This window comes from Convolutriloba macropyga, chromosome 7 (genome assembly GCF_964194025.1).
Source record: "Convolutriloba macropyga chromosome 7, txConMacr16.3, whole genome shotgun sequence".
NCBI classification, from domain to species: domain Eukaryota; kingdom Metazoa; phylum Xenacoelomorpha; order Acoela; family Convolutidae; genus Convolutriloba; species Convolutriloba macropyga.
In genome coordinates this window covers 54,094,703-54,111,051 of record NC_134474.1, presented here as the reverse complement: position 1 = coordinate 54,111,051, position 16,349 = coordinate 54,094,703, and the positions used below count along the sequence as shown (strand labels likewise).

The following is a 16,349-nucleotide window of genomic DNA, read 5'->3' as shown; positions in this document are numbered from 1 at the left end:
TGAAAAGTTTTGCGGACACACCTGGATGAATTTTTAGATCCATTTTTGGTGTCGTTAGATCAATGTTATTTGAGCATGATTGAAGAAAATCCATTCCTAATATGTTATGCTTCGCGCCATTTTTTTCGGATACAAGGATTCTATGTTCCACTTCGTACTGTCCTTCGATGTCAAAAGATGATTTTAGAACTATGCTCCCAAGGATTTTGAGACGTTCACCATTGACTGCAATAGTGCTTGACTTTGTTGGGGTGATCGTTAGTTTTTGTACATTACAAAGGTTTTCGTATGAATAGTAGTTTAACAAGGAACAAGTTGCGCCAGTGTCTACAAGGAACTGAGTTTCATAACCGTTATATTTTTTATCGTCTCCGACGGGTCGTTGATACAAGTTCATGTAAATATGAGATTTATCAATTTCCGGAGACTGCTCTAGTTTAAATTAAACTCATTTCTGCTTAGGTCCTGAACTTGTGCACGCTCTGATGGGAAGTGAACAGTTTTTCTGTCCCTACTTGGACTTCGAGAGTTGTTGGAAATTTGTCTGGAATACACAGGATTTTGTACTCTGTTATACTCAGATCGGTATCTTTCCCTACTATTATCTCGATAATTTTCATGAGAGCGGTTTTTAGGTTCAAAACTTCGAGAACGCGATCGCGTGTCTGCATTTTGTGCAACACGATTTTGGTTATATGAATCGGGATATCGTTGCATCGAGTAATTCGATGGTGAGCGAGCAGGGTTGTGGTAAAACTTAGGACTATTATTATAATCATTGTTTTTGTTATTACTTGAAATAAAGTCCCTAGCTCTGCCCCGAGAATTTTGTTGGGGAGTGTTTTGTCTATTGTATTCATTTGATCGAGAGCGTCGGTAGTTATCAGTAAATTTATCTCGATAACTAGGGGGTTGCCTGTTTTGCTCGTCATGTCTTTTTTTCTCAAAACAATAAGCAATAGTGTGACCTGATCTTTTGCAATAATTACAGAAACGTGTATGATTTTGTCGATTTCTTGGTTGGTTGGGGTCATAAGTAGCATTTATTTTGTTTTCTTTCATTAGGTTTGTAAGTTCTGTTAGTTGATTTTTTAGTGCCTGAATTTCGGATTGATTATCAAAATTGGAGGAGCCGGCGCAAGCATACTCACTACTCACTGTGTAACTTAGATCTCTGTTAATTACATAGTCTTGTAGATCTTGCCAAGTATCCCCTGGATGCTCAATTTGTCGTTGGTGAGCTTTTTGTTTTAAACTTGGGGGCGTTAATCCGCGCACAAAAAACTCCATTTTTTTGTGGTTCTTTGTTCATTTGTGAAGGGGTTTGGCCAGCCTTTTTCTACTGCTGTGTTGACCCGATGAATATAACTTTTAATCAATTCGTTTGGTTGCCGTTTAATATTTTCAATTTCGATGCGCTTACGGTACTGATCTCGGTTATCTGAGAATCTATTGACAAATGCGTCACTTATTTGAACCCAGGTTTGGCCAGCGGGAAGGGTTTCAAACCATTCAGCGGCCGGGCCTCGTAAGACAGAGCCAAAAAGTGCTCGTTTTCTAGCGTCAAACACCGGATGGTCACCAGGATCGGCAGGTCGGATTCCTAGTGAAAAGTCGATTTTTTTATTGATTAAGTTCAAAAAATCTTGTGCATCCTCTGATGGGTCTAGACTGGTGAAGTTTTCCAATGCTAGGTCGGGATAAGCAACAATGTTGGCCATTATGAAATTTTTTAGCAGAACACAGAGAATTAAAAGTATTTATGTGGTACAAAAATTTTTCAAAAAGCAGAGAAAATCAGCGTTCGGAATATATCGGAAAGTATAACACAGTGTTCGATAAAATTTGTTTTAATGGAGCAAGGGTGGGAAATATGTTCCAAATTAAGAAATTGATCTTTATGTAAAATTCAATCTAAAAGGGAAAATTTATGTTAAAGATTTGTTTATGATAAAAGTAAAAAGTTTATTTACCCAGTGAATGCTATTAAAAACTGAAAGTGCGGGGGGAGAATTTAGAAGAACAAAACTAGTCCATATAAAATTTGAGAAACACCAAGAAATACCAGTTATAGGCGAGCGCAATTTTGGTTAGACAGCAACTAATAAAAATATTCCAGAAAAAAAATAGCTAAACAGATCTAAGAGGGAACATTCGGTTTCAGAATAGAACACAATTCACAGAGGAGAATTCGTCTTTTGCCAAAAGCGAACTTGAATCGTGGTTCGAAACAGAGGTTCTCGTTAGTCACTGGGGCCGAAGCCATAGAGACGACGTAGCATCTAAATTTTTGGTTTGGAAAACTCAAGTCTGTGAATCGAACATCTATCTTCCACCACCTAATACATTCGACGAACTGATTTTGAATCAGTTGTCAGCCTAGGGAAAAAAGAATTATCACAGTTAAAGATTCTTTAAAATTGTTTGTAATGTTAATGTCAAAATGTATATTGAGTTCAGCTGCTGTCGCACCAGATTTACGCGGTTAAAAGTTTGTTGTGGGGGTGTATTATGTATAATCTTAAGGTCGTGCAAATATTTGTTTAATACATCGCGTAAATAGATTTACCCCTTTTATCTAAGCGACCATTATGAGCTTAAACTTAAATGTCCAAAGTCTGGAAAAGGGCCCAATAAGTCTTATTCAGCGGACAAAGGTTTGATTCTGATCTTTTTAAATTAAAATGAAAATCCTAAATGAACAGACATCAGTTTACACAATTAATTCAATCACACAAAAGTAACTGATAAGGGTGAGACTTACTTTGTTCTGGTATACACTTATTTTCCAATACCAAATTGCTTACTCGACAATTTCCAATCTTTAAACTTCAATTTTGACAATTCTTAATATTCCAACTTCAACTTTCCAGATTTTCTGAATCGGAGCTAAACCGGTTAAGCAGACTGGATTCTGTTGTTCAAATTCTATTCTTATAACATTCAAGCCCAACTGGCTTCCGCAAATAGTTTTTGGTGTTCTGCTCAACCTAGAGTTCCCGTTTTTTTCTGGTTTTCCACCATGTGTTTTTAACAAACCTAAACCTGGTTTTTCTGATCACAACAAAGATCAGGCATAATTATCCGATTCTTCGCAGCAATCTGCGACACACAAGCGCCTAAATTTATAAAGCTTTGAAATGTGTGGAATCAGAATTATGCGGAATTTCGGGTTCTTATTACTTTCACTTCACTTCTGAATAAGTGGCAGCAGCTGTAATTTTTTAAGAAAAGTCAGACTAACACTTTGGTGTTACCAGGTGAAAACCGAAACTTTGGTTAATAGCAGTTTTAGTTACCTTATTTCGTAAAAACTTTAATCCGGTCTGCTTGTTCTTAGTTTCCTACTTGGCGCACGCTTGGGGGGGGGCTCCCTTTTACCCGTTTACATTGTTTATCAAGTTCTGTATATAACCGAGGGTTTTTGGAAGATATAATGATCCATTGATTTTCGGAACCCGGCTAAAAAATTTAGACGGGTAGACGTTAATAATGGGAGAAAAATTTTGTAGGAGTGTGTTGTGGTCACACTTGAAGAAATCTGGTTCCCTTGCATATAAACTTCACCTGTTCCAAGCCCTGCAACCCATTAAAATTCTTTTCCGTTTTCTCAGCTCTCATTAATAATAATAATAATAATTTGTTCCTGCGTAATTGCAGCGGAAAAGCATTAGGCCCCAGCCTTACCCTTTTTCTTATTACTCCCCACATTTCAGACTGTTCTTTTTATGAACATCATTGCTCTTTTTTGGTGACGATGGCCACTTTTTTTGCGTCTGAAACTTTCACGTGGTACCAATATTTTGAGTTTAAGAGTTTTTGAGTTACAGCAGTCGAAGTAAACCGTCTCTGATATCCGTCTCTGATAGCAAAGCAGCGTATTATTTATAGCGGTTGATTCGAGTTCAAATTTAGGAAATCCTGCTTGAGAGAGGAGAACTACGTACACTAAGTTTAGGAAAAAAACAATAAGGTTTTACTTCTTCAAGTCTAAGTTGAATCTTTTAAATTAAGCTCTATGCCTTGAAATTTAGGTGACCGATGAAACGTTCCTGGGTCCTCTATCTTGATATGGATACCAATCTTTAATGAATCAATGCATTTTATCCAGGCAGTGTCAGATTTTCGATATCTCTTACAGCTCCGAAACATTTATGTTCGTTCGAAACTTTTCGCGTAATTGATCTGCCCATAAGTTTTACCTTTTATTGTGATGTTCGAGAGATTATAGTTTTATTCTACTTTTCTCTTGTTTACTTTTGTTTGTTTTCAATTAACTTTTTGTACTTCTCTGTCGTCAAGTTGTCAGAAGCATTAGTTTCACTAGCATTAAATGTCGATGGTGTTGTCGAATTGGTCCGTCCAATCCTGTGGTCTTTTCTTTTTCCGTCAATCTACAAATTTAAAGATTTACATAGTTTTATCGAAAGCGACCATGCTGACATATTCCATAACCCTGGGATTGCATAATGTAGTGAAGGGGGGCTATAATGAAGAAATTCAGACAATTTTATTTTACAATCATAAAACGCTCTTTCATTTAAAAAATTGGATCTTTTCCGTTTGTGCCCCCCCCCATCTTAGTGGGCGCATATTATTTGCACCCCCCCAGATGCACGTGCCATATTTTCACATAATGATTTACTATGTAATGGCACGTGCTCTGTAACTGGGGGGAGCATAACGTACCGGGGGGGGGGGGGGGGCACAAACGGAAAAGATCCAAAAAAATTTTCAAATTGAGCAAGGGTTATCAGAGTAGAAATTGCTGTTCGTTGTCAATTACTATTTAACGTATCAAGTCACTTTCAAATGAGCAGTGATTAATTCTGATTATTTGATCAGAAGTCATTCTTTTCATGTTTTGTTCAGAAAGTCATCTGATCGGTTTTGTTAAAAGTCACATTTAAGCGGCAACTTGCGTGATATCCCATTTTTGTCATTTTTCTATACGTACGAGTTGATGCTTAATTTTGCCACAAACTTGCGAAATTTCGAACTGAAATTGCCAATAGTAAGTAAGCGAAGTTCGCAAATTGAAATGGCGGATTTGAAAGAATTGAAGGAAGAAAATATTTCCATTAATGAGATTTCTAACAAAGACGAAGAGGCAAGAGAGGGGAGTGAGACTACTGAGGCAAAAGGAGGAAAAAATGGTGAAAGGGAAGACGAAGCAGCCCCAGAGGTCAAGGAAAGTTCAGTTGATGGGCCAAGTGATAAAAAAGATGAAGATAACAAAGAAGAATCAAAGGTGTGACTTGTTTATTTACTCGGTTATCCTTTTCAGGACCAAATGTTTTGAGAAATAAGCTTGTTTTGACACTAACGACCGCAAACGTTATCGTCGAAAGTGTTAAAACAGCTTATTTCTCAAAAGCACTCCTGAATTAATTCCGATTTTAGCCCCCTCCCGCAGTTTACTCTTCATATAACGTATAGCCCTAATCCCGTAAATATGCCATAATAGAGGTGTATTTCACGCGGGGACTATAGTGGGAAAGACAAAGAAGTTTGTCACTATTTATTAACATGATAAATTGCCATAAAAACTATTTATAGCACCGTTCTCAGTTCCGTTTGCTTCAAATTTATACTCGGTGACAGAAAGTCATTAGATTTTTTTATTTTTAGCGTTTTCCACGTGTATGTGATTGAAGTTCAATTATTCTAAAAACCGATTGGCAGCTGTCCCTGATGTTAAAAAAATGAATAATTTCTTACAAAAGAGGTAAACACATGAATGAGGTGAACACGCTAAAACTGTCGTCAAAGAGCTGAATCTGTGGATTCAATATGACGATGATTTTAGTAAGCTTGTCGACAAAGGTAAACACTCAATCCGTAATTCTGCGTGGTAAATCTGTCTTTGAAGATTATTTTCAATACAATTCGTGTTTAAAAAAAGTACAGATCGACTGTAAATAGTGAATGGATAGAATTTTAACTGCTTTAAAATCAAAGATGGCAAGCATACCCAGGGAGAAAATCTGAATTGAAGTTTGGCAGTTTTCTGCAAGAAGCAGTCCCATAAAGTATTGTTTCAAATTGATCGAGCCTCGATCTTTTTTTATACTGAACGGCAAAAGTAAGTTAGCACCCCCTATTTTTACAAAGTAAAAATTTGGTTTTTAAGGCAATATCACTCCACCTTACAATCAAATTTTGTATCTTTTCCGTTTGTGCCCCGCGTACGTGATGCAACCCCCCGTTACAGAACACATGTCATACGGTTCTACTTCTTTTCACCACTGGTGTGTGGAATCAATGGTATAAAAAAACTCAAAACTGTGATTACAAGTTGGAGTAATATTGCAACACAATTTAAATTTTGCTACGTGAAAATAAGGGGCGCTAACTTAATTGTGACGTTCAGTATATACACTATTTGACAAAAATTAAAAGCAAAAATTGCACTTTTACACAATGAAACCTAGCCTATCTTTGAAATAAATTTATGTCAGATTACTTGTGGCCGTTTGTTTTGATTTTTGTATCAATCGACGCATATTTCATAATTTAATATATCTAATTTCTGTTAAGCTGAAAAGTTTATATACTGAAAAATCCAGAGAAATATGGCCAGTTTTCCGTAAGTGCCAGTAATTTGAGCCTGATATCTGTTTAACTTGTTCAGAAACTTATTGAATTCACAATTTCTAATCTTGCTTAAAATGATGAAAGCTTGAGCAAGCTTAACAGATTGCACATGGGACCCAAAATATTGCCACTTAAGGAAAAACTGTACAACTCCTATCTGGATTTTCTCGGTAAATAAATTTTTCGGCCTAACTGAATTTAGAAAGAGTAAAGTTCTAATGATTATGCGTCGATTGATACAAAAATCGGATCTTTTCCGTTTGTGCCCCCCAGTACGTTATGCGCCCCCCAGTTACAGAGCACGTGTCATTACATAGTAAATCGTTATGTAAAAATATTGCACGTGCGTCTGGGGGGTGCAAATAATATGCGCCCACTAAGCTGGGGGGGGGGGGCACAAACGGAAAAGATCCCAAAAATCAAAACAAAAGGCCAAAAGTAACCAGACTTAAAAGTATATCAAAGACCAGCCGTTTATTATGTAAAAATGCATTCTCTGCGTTTAATTTTGTGAAGAAATTTCTAATCTTATCATGTTGCAAGTTTCCTGATTAATTTTATCTGATTTCACATGGAACACAGTTGTTTCTGGAAAACGGGCCAACTTTTATCAAGAAATTTTTCTGAAAGCACTCTTTTCATCTGTCTAACATTTTGATCAGTTAAAGTTCTAGCAATTTACATTTGATTCATACAAAATTCAAAAAAATCGGAGAAGCAAAAGGTACTGAAGATGCTAACAAAACAGGCAGTTTACATGTTAACGAGTTTTACGAGTAATTTTGAGAAACAATTTATCCCGAGGCCTTAGTATATGAAAAGTTCATTCGGAAAAATTCGTATTCTAGTGATTTTGCACGGTACTATTGAAATTTTTTTAATTTTTAAGAAAGTTTAAGTTTACATATACTGAACGGCAAATGTTAGTTAGCAACCCTATTTTCACGGAGTAAAAACTCAAGTGCTGTGGCAATATTACTCCAACTTAAAATCAACATTTTGAATACACCATTGATCCCCTACACTAGTCTTCGAGCCTACCCAGGGAATTCAGATGAATCACAATGTTCACTTACAGAAATTCCAATGTAAAGTTGATGAAACTTATCCATGTTCCACAGTTAAAAGAAAGTTGTCACAAGATCAAAATTTAATCACATTTTTTCTCTCTAAAGTTTAGCACAAGTGCAAATTTAGCAATAGTTGAACAATTATAAGAACCATTTCTTGGATCTTTTGAGTTTGTGCCTCCCCAGTACGTTATGCACCCACTCCTAATTTCAAAGCACGTGCCATTACAGAGTAAAACAATGTGCAGAAATTTGGCACGTGTGTCGGGGGGTGCAAATAATGACCTGGGCGCACAAACGGAAAAGATCCTCATTTTTTTGAAATAATCAGTTGAGTTTCTAAGAGTAAAATTTACCTTGTGGTTTCCAAATGCTTCTTTTGGGTGGCAAAGTGGAGTGTAGAGTTTTTTAATTGCTATCGACGAAGTTTGAGGCAATTTTGTAAACTTTTGTTGGTCTTTATAATAAAAAACTTTTGCTGGAGCGATTTTACTTTTCGAGTGACTTCTGCGCCCGTGACTTTTTTGTTTTGTGTGATTTAAAATTCTCTCTCTTTCACAGTTTTAAGCAGCTGAACTCGGGTGGTGGCAGTTCACTGCACTAACATTCCTAACATTTCCTTGACTGCGATAACGTTTGTTTAGGTTAACGTTTTCGAAATGTTATGGTGAATTTGTGAATTTGCGAATCTTGCATTCATTTGTAGCTCTAATGTTCATTTTTCTGCTATTAGGACTCCTTAAAGGTGTTTTGTGACTTTGAAAGTTTTATTATTTGCTATGTTGACAGATTTTGGCGTTTAGTTGTGTTCTTACATTGAGGCTACTAATTTTAAAAAATGGTTTTTTTGCCAAAATAATTGTTGCCATTTTTATAAGTTTTTGCCTACTTTTGCGTTGTCTGTTATCTGTTACTTCTTTAATTTTAGTCAATTGATGTCGTTAGTGATTTTAAAAAGAGTAGATCTGTAAAACAGAAATCTTCGAACAGTTTTTTTATATTCTACCGTTTTTCCGCATATAAGGTCATTGGATTTGTTTACAGTCTTTGTTTGATGTTGCTCTAAAATTATTGGTCGCCTTCTGTTCAATTCATCCAACTTATTTTGGTTTTGTTTTTTGAAATGAATTGAATAGAACTGTTTTATACTGTTAATGTTGTTTGCGTAACACGTTTTACTTTCAACTTTAATTGGATCGTTTAACTTTTGTTCCCAAATACACTGTCTCTGTATTTGGGAACATAAACGTAGGTGTCAACGATTTGATTGAAACTCGGCCCGTTTATTTTTTTTTGTTTGAAGTTTAGCTGTCAATGGTTTGCAAATTTCAGGAGGTTTTGAGTGCTTTTTTCGTTATTTGACATCCAAACCGTTAGGGGTACTTTTTATTCAAAATAAAAATATTTGTTGCTCACAATCTGAATTTTTTTTCATTAGATTATAGTCATTTTTAATAACTGCAATATCCATAGTTGATTGGAGCCACCATTGTTTTTCTCTTGGTTTTTCACAATACAGATTTGCATTGCATTCAGGCGCTGATATTTTAAAAACCTGATATGATGTTTTTCGACTTTTAATGTCAGTTTTTACTGGTCATTGTAGTAGTCGGAGAAAAAAGGAAAAAAGCGAGCAGTTTAAAGCTTGAAGTTTCGAAGGAATTTCACTAAGTTGAAAGGACAGCAAACGAATTTTGTTAGCTCACGAACAAAGCTTGAAGCAATTATTGTAAACTTATGTCTTTTTGCTTAACTGATTTCTTCTTAAACTTTCTTTTCATATAACTTCTTGAATGATTTTCACACCTGACTTTAATTTTTGATTGAACTGAATTGCGCGCAATCAGGAATTAAGTTTGTTGCTAAAATGAAACCGATTATTAGCGATAAGTCTTCGTTAGAGGTGTAGCATAGAGGTTAACGTCCACTACTCTCAACCAATAGATGGTGGTTCAAAATCCTCCCAAGTGAGGTGAATCTGCATCATTAAAGGTTTTCTAGCCAATTCCATCTTATTATTTGTTCTCAAACGAAGTTTGTAGGAATTATATTAGTCCTAAGGTCTTTTCAATTTGTTTTTTGGCTTTTCCAATTTTTCGTCTGACCCATTTAAATTTTTGTCCTCGAAAATGGGATAGATAAGTGAAACCCGGAGGGTGAAAACCTGAGCAGCTCTCTTAGAGCTTTACGACCGAATAGTCTATATGTATGCGATTTTGAACAAAAAACTGTTTTAAAGATACAATTTTATAGTTTGAAGGGCATTTCTTAGTCTTAAAATTGAAAGCCCCTCTCAAGTATCCCCTCACGATATTACCTGGTCCACTCTCATCGACTTGACGATTTGGAATCCTTTTTCGTCCAGCCCTGCCAGCCCTACGTCCGCCATCTTTTGAACCCTTAGACACTAAACTCCACTCCCCGTCTACCCACCCAACGTTAACACACCCTTGATTCTAGCATCCCTAATCCCCATCTGGCTACTAGCAAAGCCAACCACTCGTGGGTCGTTTGAGAGCAATTCGCCCGACGTTAGTTGCTTTTGGTTTGAATTTAACGATAGATGTCTTCAAAATTGATTAATAATTTGTGCTCTTTTTGTTGATCATTTTGTAGCCTTAGCACTTAAAATCATTAATGGTGGGTTTTATTGGTTTTCTAATGAGGCGTAAACAGACCTAATTCCTCTTTGGAGTTGATAGCTTAAGGTCTTTATGGCTTTATCACTATGCAACAATTTCATGAAGTATCTTTGAATTATTGAGTTTTGGCTGTGCTTTTCTCTCCATTTCTGAATATTCCAGTTTCATTTTTAACATTTGAGAAACCCATTTGGTGTCTCCACTTGATAATTTTGGTTTTTATGACTTTACCATTGTGCATTCCTTATAGAATATTAATGATATTTCAGTTTTGCCATTTTTGTTGTTCGGTTTGTTTTTTCAATACTAGTTCTCAATATCGACATATTCCATTGGATTCTTGATAGAGAGGCTATCGATTGATTTCATCAAAGGCTGAGGGTTTATTTTTAACTTGCAGCTTGTTTTTAAAGAGTTTTTAAACTTCTGTGATTTACTCGCTTTTGTTGATGTTTTGCAGTCTTGACATCTAGTTTTTTAATGATAGGTCCTGTAAGGGTTTTCTAAGTCCTGTAAGGCAACGATGACCACGCATAATCGAGTATCTTCCAAAATTGACATTGTGACAGACGATTTGTTCTGTTTTACGAAATAAGTAATGACTGAACCTCTTCTGACTATTTAAAGTAACAAACACAAGATTTTTTGTGCAAGAACACAACCTCTGGCTATTAGAAAGTTTTTAACTGCTTTTGAACAAAGTTTGCTGCCATTTTAATAGTCTTGTGCCCTTTTTAATGCGATTGATCGCTTAAATAATTTTTGGGTGTTTCCCATTATAGTCCCTCCAGTTTAGTGGTCAGATGACCTATACCCCCCCCCCCCCAATTGTGGTAAATATACCATAATGGGGGCTCTAATTTCATTGAGGGTATAATGGGAAAAACTCCAATTTTTTATTAGTCCCATTTGACATTTCGTCCTCAAAACCAAGATAAAGAGCTAACGCTCTGAAGGCATTTAGTTCTCTTAGACCCATACGACTAACCAGTCTCCAAGAATGCGATTCACCAAAACTGTTTTGAGTAGAAAATTTCATGGGGTGAATGGCGGACCTTAATCTTGAGAGATTGACCTTTTGCTTTTTTTGTTGATAGCTAATTACTTTACAGAATTTTTTAACCTGTTTTTAACTTGGTTGTTCTTTTTGTTGTCTTAGATTTTAATCTTATAAAAGACAGTTCCAGGTGAGGTGTTTCTCTAACGAAGAGTAAGGTAAACTAATTATTTTTATAAAAATTTACTGAATTTTAAAAAGTAGTTTCCCAAAATTTATTTTTTGTGTTTCTCAAATTCTTTCGCTTACTTTCATGTAAAAAAACTCATAAGCCTAGTTTTCAAAAAATATTTTCTGCAAAATTTTGGACAGTTATCAGGACTTAACTTGATATGTTTTTTCATATCTTCGTCAAGATTCGCATATGGTATTATAATCGCATTAAATCACCGTTTGCTCATTCATTCATGCTTTTTATTCCATGCACTTTTTTCCATGAACGATTGTTCAATTTTGCCGTGTACTGGAACCAGCTAGTGTTTGAGTTTGGAGTCGAATTAAGAATTTAACACAACTGATCTCAGTTGGCGGCAGTTTGTTGCCTTTAGTAAAATATTAGTAAAATATTAGTAAAATATTAATTGTAAAATATTAATTGATCTCGATCGAAGTTAGTAGTAATCATTGTTTGTAAATATGTGAATCTTTTTTGTTCAAAATTTTTGGGGGATGGATTTCTTCAAGAATTTTCTTTCACTAGTGGTTTGACTATTCGTTGAAAGAAACGGGATAAACTGTTAAATCCAATTAAAACCAATAAAGGTATTAATTCACTGAGCAGTTTTCTTAGGGTTTTAGTAGTCGCTAAATGTAACCCTGTCTTTCAACACAAGCAAGTGCAGATAGCCTCCCAATGCTTAAGCTCACGCCAACCAAAGCCGGGAACCTTTATTCCGTCGGCAGTCGGTTATGTTAATATCAAATTAGGAATGAAAATATAGGCTGACGCAGGTTACAGCTAACCCCCCACTCTGCCGACAATGGCTGTCACGGGTTCGTTGACTATGGTAATACTAAGCCTCAAATTATTAGATGAACTGATTATTAAATGAAATACATGTTCAGGGCGATGCCATGAAAGAATCCAGTGCTAAGAAAAACGATAAAAAGGAGCATAAACCAGTAGTAGAAACTGTAGAACAGATCACGAAACGCTTGAGAGCAGAAAAGGCTGCGAAAGAGGCCGCTGAAGCTAAGCTGAAGTCTCAACATTCTTCTCCGACATCAATCAAAATTACAACACCAGCTGGAAATACAGTGACTTCATTTACACCCAATGCCAATAGCACTAATATTGACCAGTACGAAAGCGAGACTCAACAAGTTGAACTTGGAGCCGAAAACCAGGAAGCAGAAGAAAAGCGAAAGTTGCAGAGCCGAGGACGTTTTATTGGAATCAATCGACAAATTTCAAGCAGCGGCAATGACAAGAAATTGAAACAGTTCAGGAAAACTGAAGGAATTGATCCTCCGGTACCGAAGCCCGATGTTAGCTCAATTGTTTTCAATCTTTCCAAGAACCTGAAGGCGTTGGGGAATAACCCGGTCAATGCTACAACTGAGACCTTTGTGCCCGCTATCGATCCAAACCATGGAAGCATTAGCTGGAATGACCTCAAATTGGATATATCGTCCAATAAAGTTGCAAGTGGAAAAGTGTTGAACCCTAACGGCGCTAAAACGATAAGTGTGGAAAAAGAATGGAAAAAGGGCGCCTCCGATGCTGCAAACGCTGATATATCGGTAGAAGATTTAAATGAGAATCGAGCATCAGAACTCGAAGACCCAGAACTGATTAGCAACCCAAAGGAAGAGACGGAACAAGACATGGAAACGGGGGGTCATACTTGGACTGAAAGCTCAACCCACGCTTATTTCACACCTTCAGGTCAAATTAATGGGGGTGAAGATGGGAACGGGTACTGGACAGAAGATGGGTATGCTGTTGGATATGGAGGTGAATGGTACAACGTATGCAGTGAAATAGAATGCATAAGTCGACAGCTGAAACTCCTGATGAAGATACCAGAACAAATGAAAAAGATCCAACGTGAAGTGCAGGAAACAGAAAAGAACGTCAAAGCTATCATGAAGAACATGGCTAAAGATCCGGAAGAGGGCACTGGACGGGTTCCAGAGGTCAACCCTGCTAGACATACAGATCGATACGTCAGCATCCCTCCCGGAACTAAAGTGCTTGTGCTGACCGACTCAATTTGCAGCCGAATGAACGGATACAAAATCAGCTCAGAGCTGAAAGTCTGCGTGAGAAGCTATGGAGGTCTGACAGCTTCTGAAATGGCAACAGTTATCACAAACATTGATGAAGATGTCTGTTATGATGTTGACTATGTGTTCTTTCACGTAGGCACAAATGACTTAGGAGCTGAGGAATTCCCTCATGTCAAATCAGAGTTTAAACATCTCATCAAAAGAGCTATGAAATCATTCTCGAATGCAACAATTTTCATGAGCGCTATTCTCCCCCGATACGGTTCCACTCGCGAACTCAACGATCGTCGAGAACTGAATTCGTTGATTGCTAGTCTAGCGGAGAAGCCTGGAAGGTTGCGATTCATCAACGCCTCACACCATTTTGTGGAGAGAGAAATCGACAACACCCTTCGAGGAGATCTCTACAAACGGGACTACATCCACTTGACATTGAAAGGCATGGGTGTGCTTGCAAACGCCTTCAGGCAGGAGCTGGACAACTACGTTATTCAGACTGAAGGAGGGTCACCGTGTAAAGCATATACCATAAGTGCCAGTGACATATCGGAATGTGCCACTTACAGTCAAACCCTGGCATCGCAACCACCTTTCGCAGCCCAGAATCAGGTGGCTTATCAGAGTGGGTACGGGGACCGACCCGTCCAGTCCCCTAGTACAACCACGACGTTCACAAGTGCTGCAGCGGCTAATGCTGGCGTCCACGTAACCCCACCGGTTCCGACTGTTGCCCTGGCAACCGCGGGTGGGGTTACAGTGAACCCACGTCAACGAATTAGCGGTCGCTACACCCAATACAGGCGATGATGAGCTAGCAAGCATCTTCATGAAGTTTCAAGAATAAAAACATGGAGATATGATTTATGGTTCAACCGCCTAACGTGAGGTCAACATGTAACCAAGCAACTTGGGTTGAAAATAAACCCTCAAAGAACTGGAAAACTAACTTGCGTTCTTCTGTGTAACCCTTAATTGTCGATTTCTGTCGTTAATTCGCCCGTGCAATTCACTGAATATTGTCTACATAAACTTGATTGGAATAATGTTGCCACACAATATCCTTTGTTCAAAAATGCGTTAAGAAAGTAAAAATATCGAAGTTTAAACTTGGCGATATTTCTGAGTAACAGTATGCTTTATTGTCTTATTATTTTAACGGAGCTCTACTTCTGATAATCTTTTGTTAACAAGGCGGCTCGGTAATGTGCAATGGCACATAAGGTTCCGACCCCGCCCATCCACAATTTTGGCATAATTGTCTACCAAATGAGGAACAGATAGAAAAACCCAAAAATTATTTTTTGCGAATCCCAAAAAAGCCCAAGACTTTTTCAAAAAATTCTGTATGAACGATAAGATAACCTCCAAAACAAATAACTCAGTGGAGTAAAAATTGATGCATTAGATTGCTGTAATATGTCAATATTAAGAAAGCGAGTCAAAACGAACAGCAAAATCAAACAACAATAACAACAAACATTAATTACATCAAAAAATTTATGTCCCTCTTAAAAACTAAATTTAATGACAAAGTCAACATACCGTCAGATAAACCTGAAACTAAACAAAAATAACTTATAAATCACCAGAAAACATATGCGACCAGTCCATAAAAAGGTTTGGTAACAATTATACAAAAAAGAACAAAAACAGAAAAGTAAAAAAAATTAAATTATTTTTTTGAAACAATTAACTTCAAAGTAATAAATACCGTTAGGAATAAATTAATTTTACCACAAATTTGCGATTACCACTGCTTCTATAGAAGGGCATTAGGACCTGACCTTATTCATTTTTTAGAGCGGCTAAAAAGAACAACAAAGAACAAACAAAGTTTCAATTGAAACTTGCCAGAAAACGCTGTCAAAACCGTCAAGCCAAATTTTGGCACTCAAAATATATTTGATTGCGCCTTCTTCAAACAGTTATAATGTAGTACGTGGCCATTCATTAGTAAGACTAGGTAACAAGCAGACAAAAAAGCGAAGTGCTAAAGTATGTAATACTTTTAATTTTTTTTTTGAAACAAAATTACATTCAATGTCATGAAAGGCATTAATTACAAAAAGAGCTATTTAAATATCGTCGTTTTCATGAAAAGGAAACCTTCGAGACCTGTAATTATCCAGAATATTTCTTGCATCTACAAAAAGAACATCAAATATGACAAAAATCAAATTAATTTAATTTTTTTTTGTGAAAAAGCGGTGTCGAAGCCAGTAAGGTCATAACAAAATCTTTAAAAAAAAGATTTTGGGACACCAATCCGTTTTATTCCCTTGACACCCATAATGTCATATTTGACCTGTAATCAACTAACGAGATTAGGTAACAAAAAGAAACATAAAAAGAACAAAATTGCGAAGTTAAAAAAGTTTTTTTTTTAATTTTGGAAAACGATGGGTTTGAAAGTCTTAAAAGCCATCAGCTATCTGCTAATATCAGAATATCGGTTTTTCTATTCTTCCATGAAAAGCCAAAGAAAGCTATCACTATACAGGAAATTTCATACGACCGAAACGACAAAGTATAAATGACAGTTAAGACAAAATTAAAAAATTCAATTGATTTCTTCAAGAAAGAGGCGTCGAGGCCATTAAAACGATGATTTATATCTTTCAGGATTTTAATATGTTCAATTGTGTTTTAATTTGAATGCTAATAAGGTGACATGAGAACTGTCAATAATGTGATAATGTGACAAAATTAGAAAACGTGAAAAACTGGCAAATATCAAAACAAACAAAAATC

General features: G+C 36.5%; 1 protein-coding gene across 1 annotated transcript; it reads left to right on the top strand.

Annotated features, from left to right (window-relative positions):
• Positions 1–4,916: 4,916 nt before the first annotated feature.
• LOC142342371 (uncharacterized) lies at positions 4,917–14,806 on the top strand. Its single transcript, XM_075393677.1, has 2 exons — positions 4,917–5,251; positions 12,432–14,806. The coding sequence occupies exons 1-2, from the start codon at positions 4,964–4,966 to the stop codon at positions 14,403–14,405; spliced, it is 2,262 nt and encodes a 753-aa protein (XP_075249792.1). The 5' UTR covers positions 4,917–4,963; the 3' UTR covers positions 14,406–14,806.
• Positions 14,807–16,349: the final 1,543 nt, after the last annotated feature.

Coding starts and splice junctions, on each gene's coding strand:
- LOC142342371 (XM_075393677.1), top strand. CDS start 4,964: ATGCTTAATTTTGCCACAAACTTGCGAAATTTCGAACTGAAATTGCCA. Junction 5,252..12,431: donor ATAACAAAGAAGAATCAAAG/GTGTGACTTGTT, acceptor ATACATGTTCAG/GGCGATGCCATGAAAGAATC.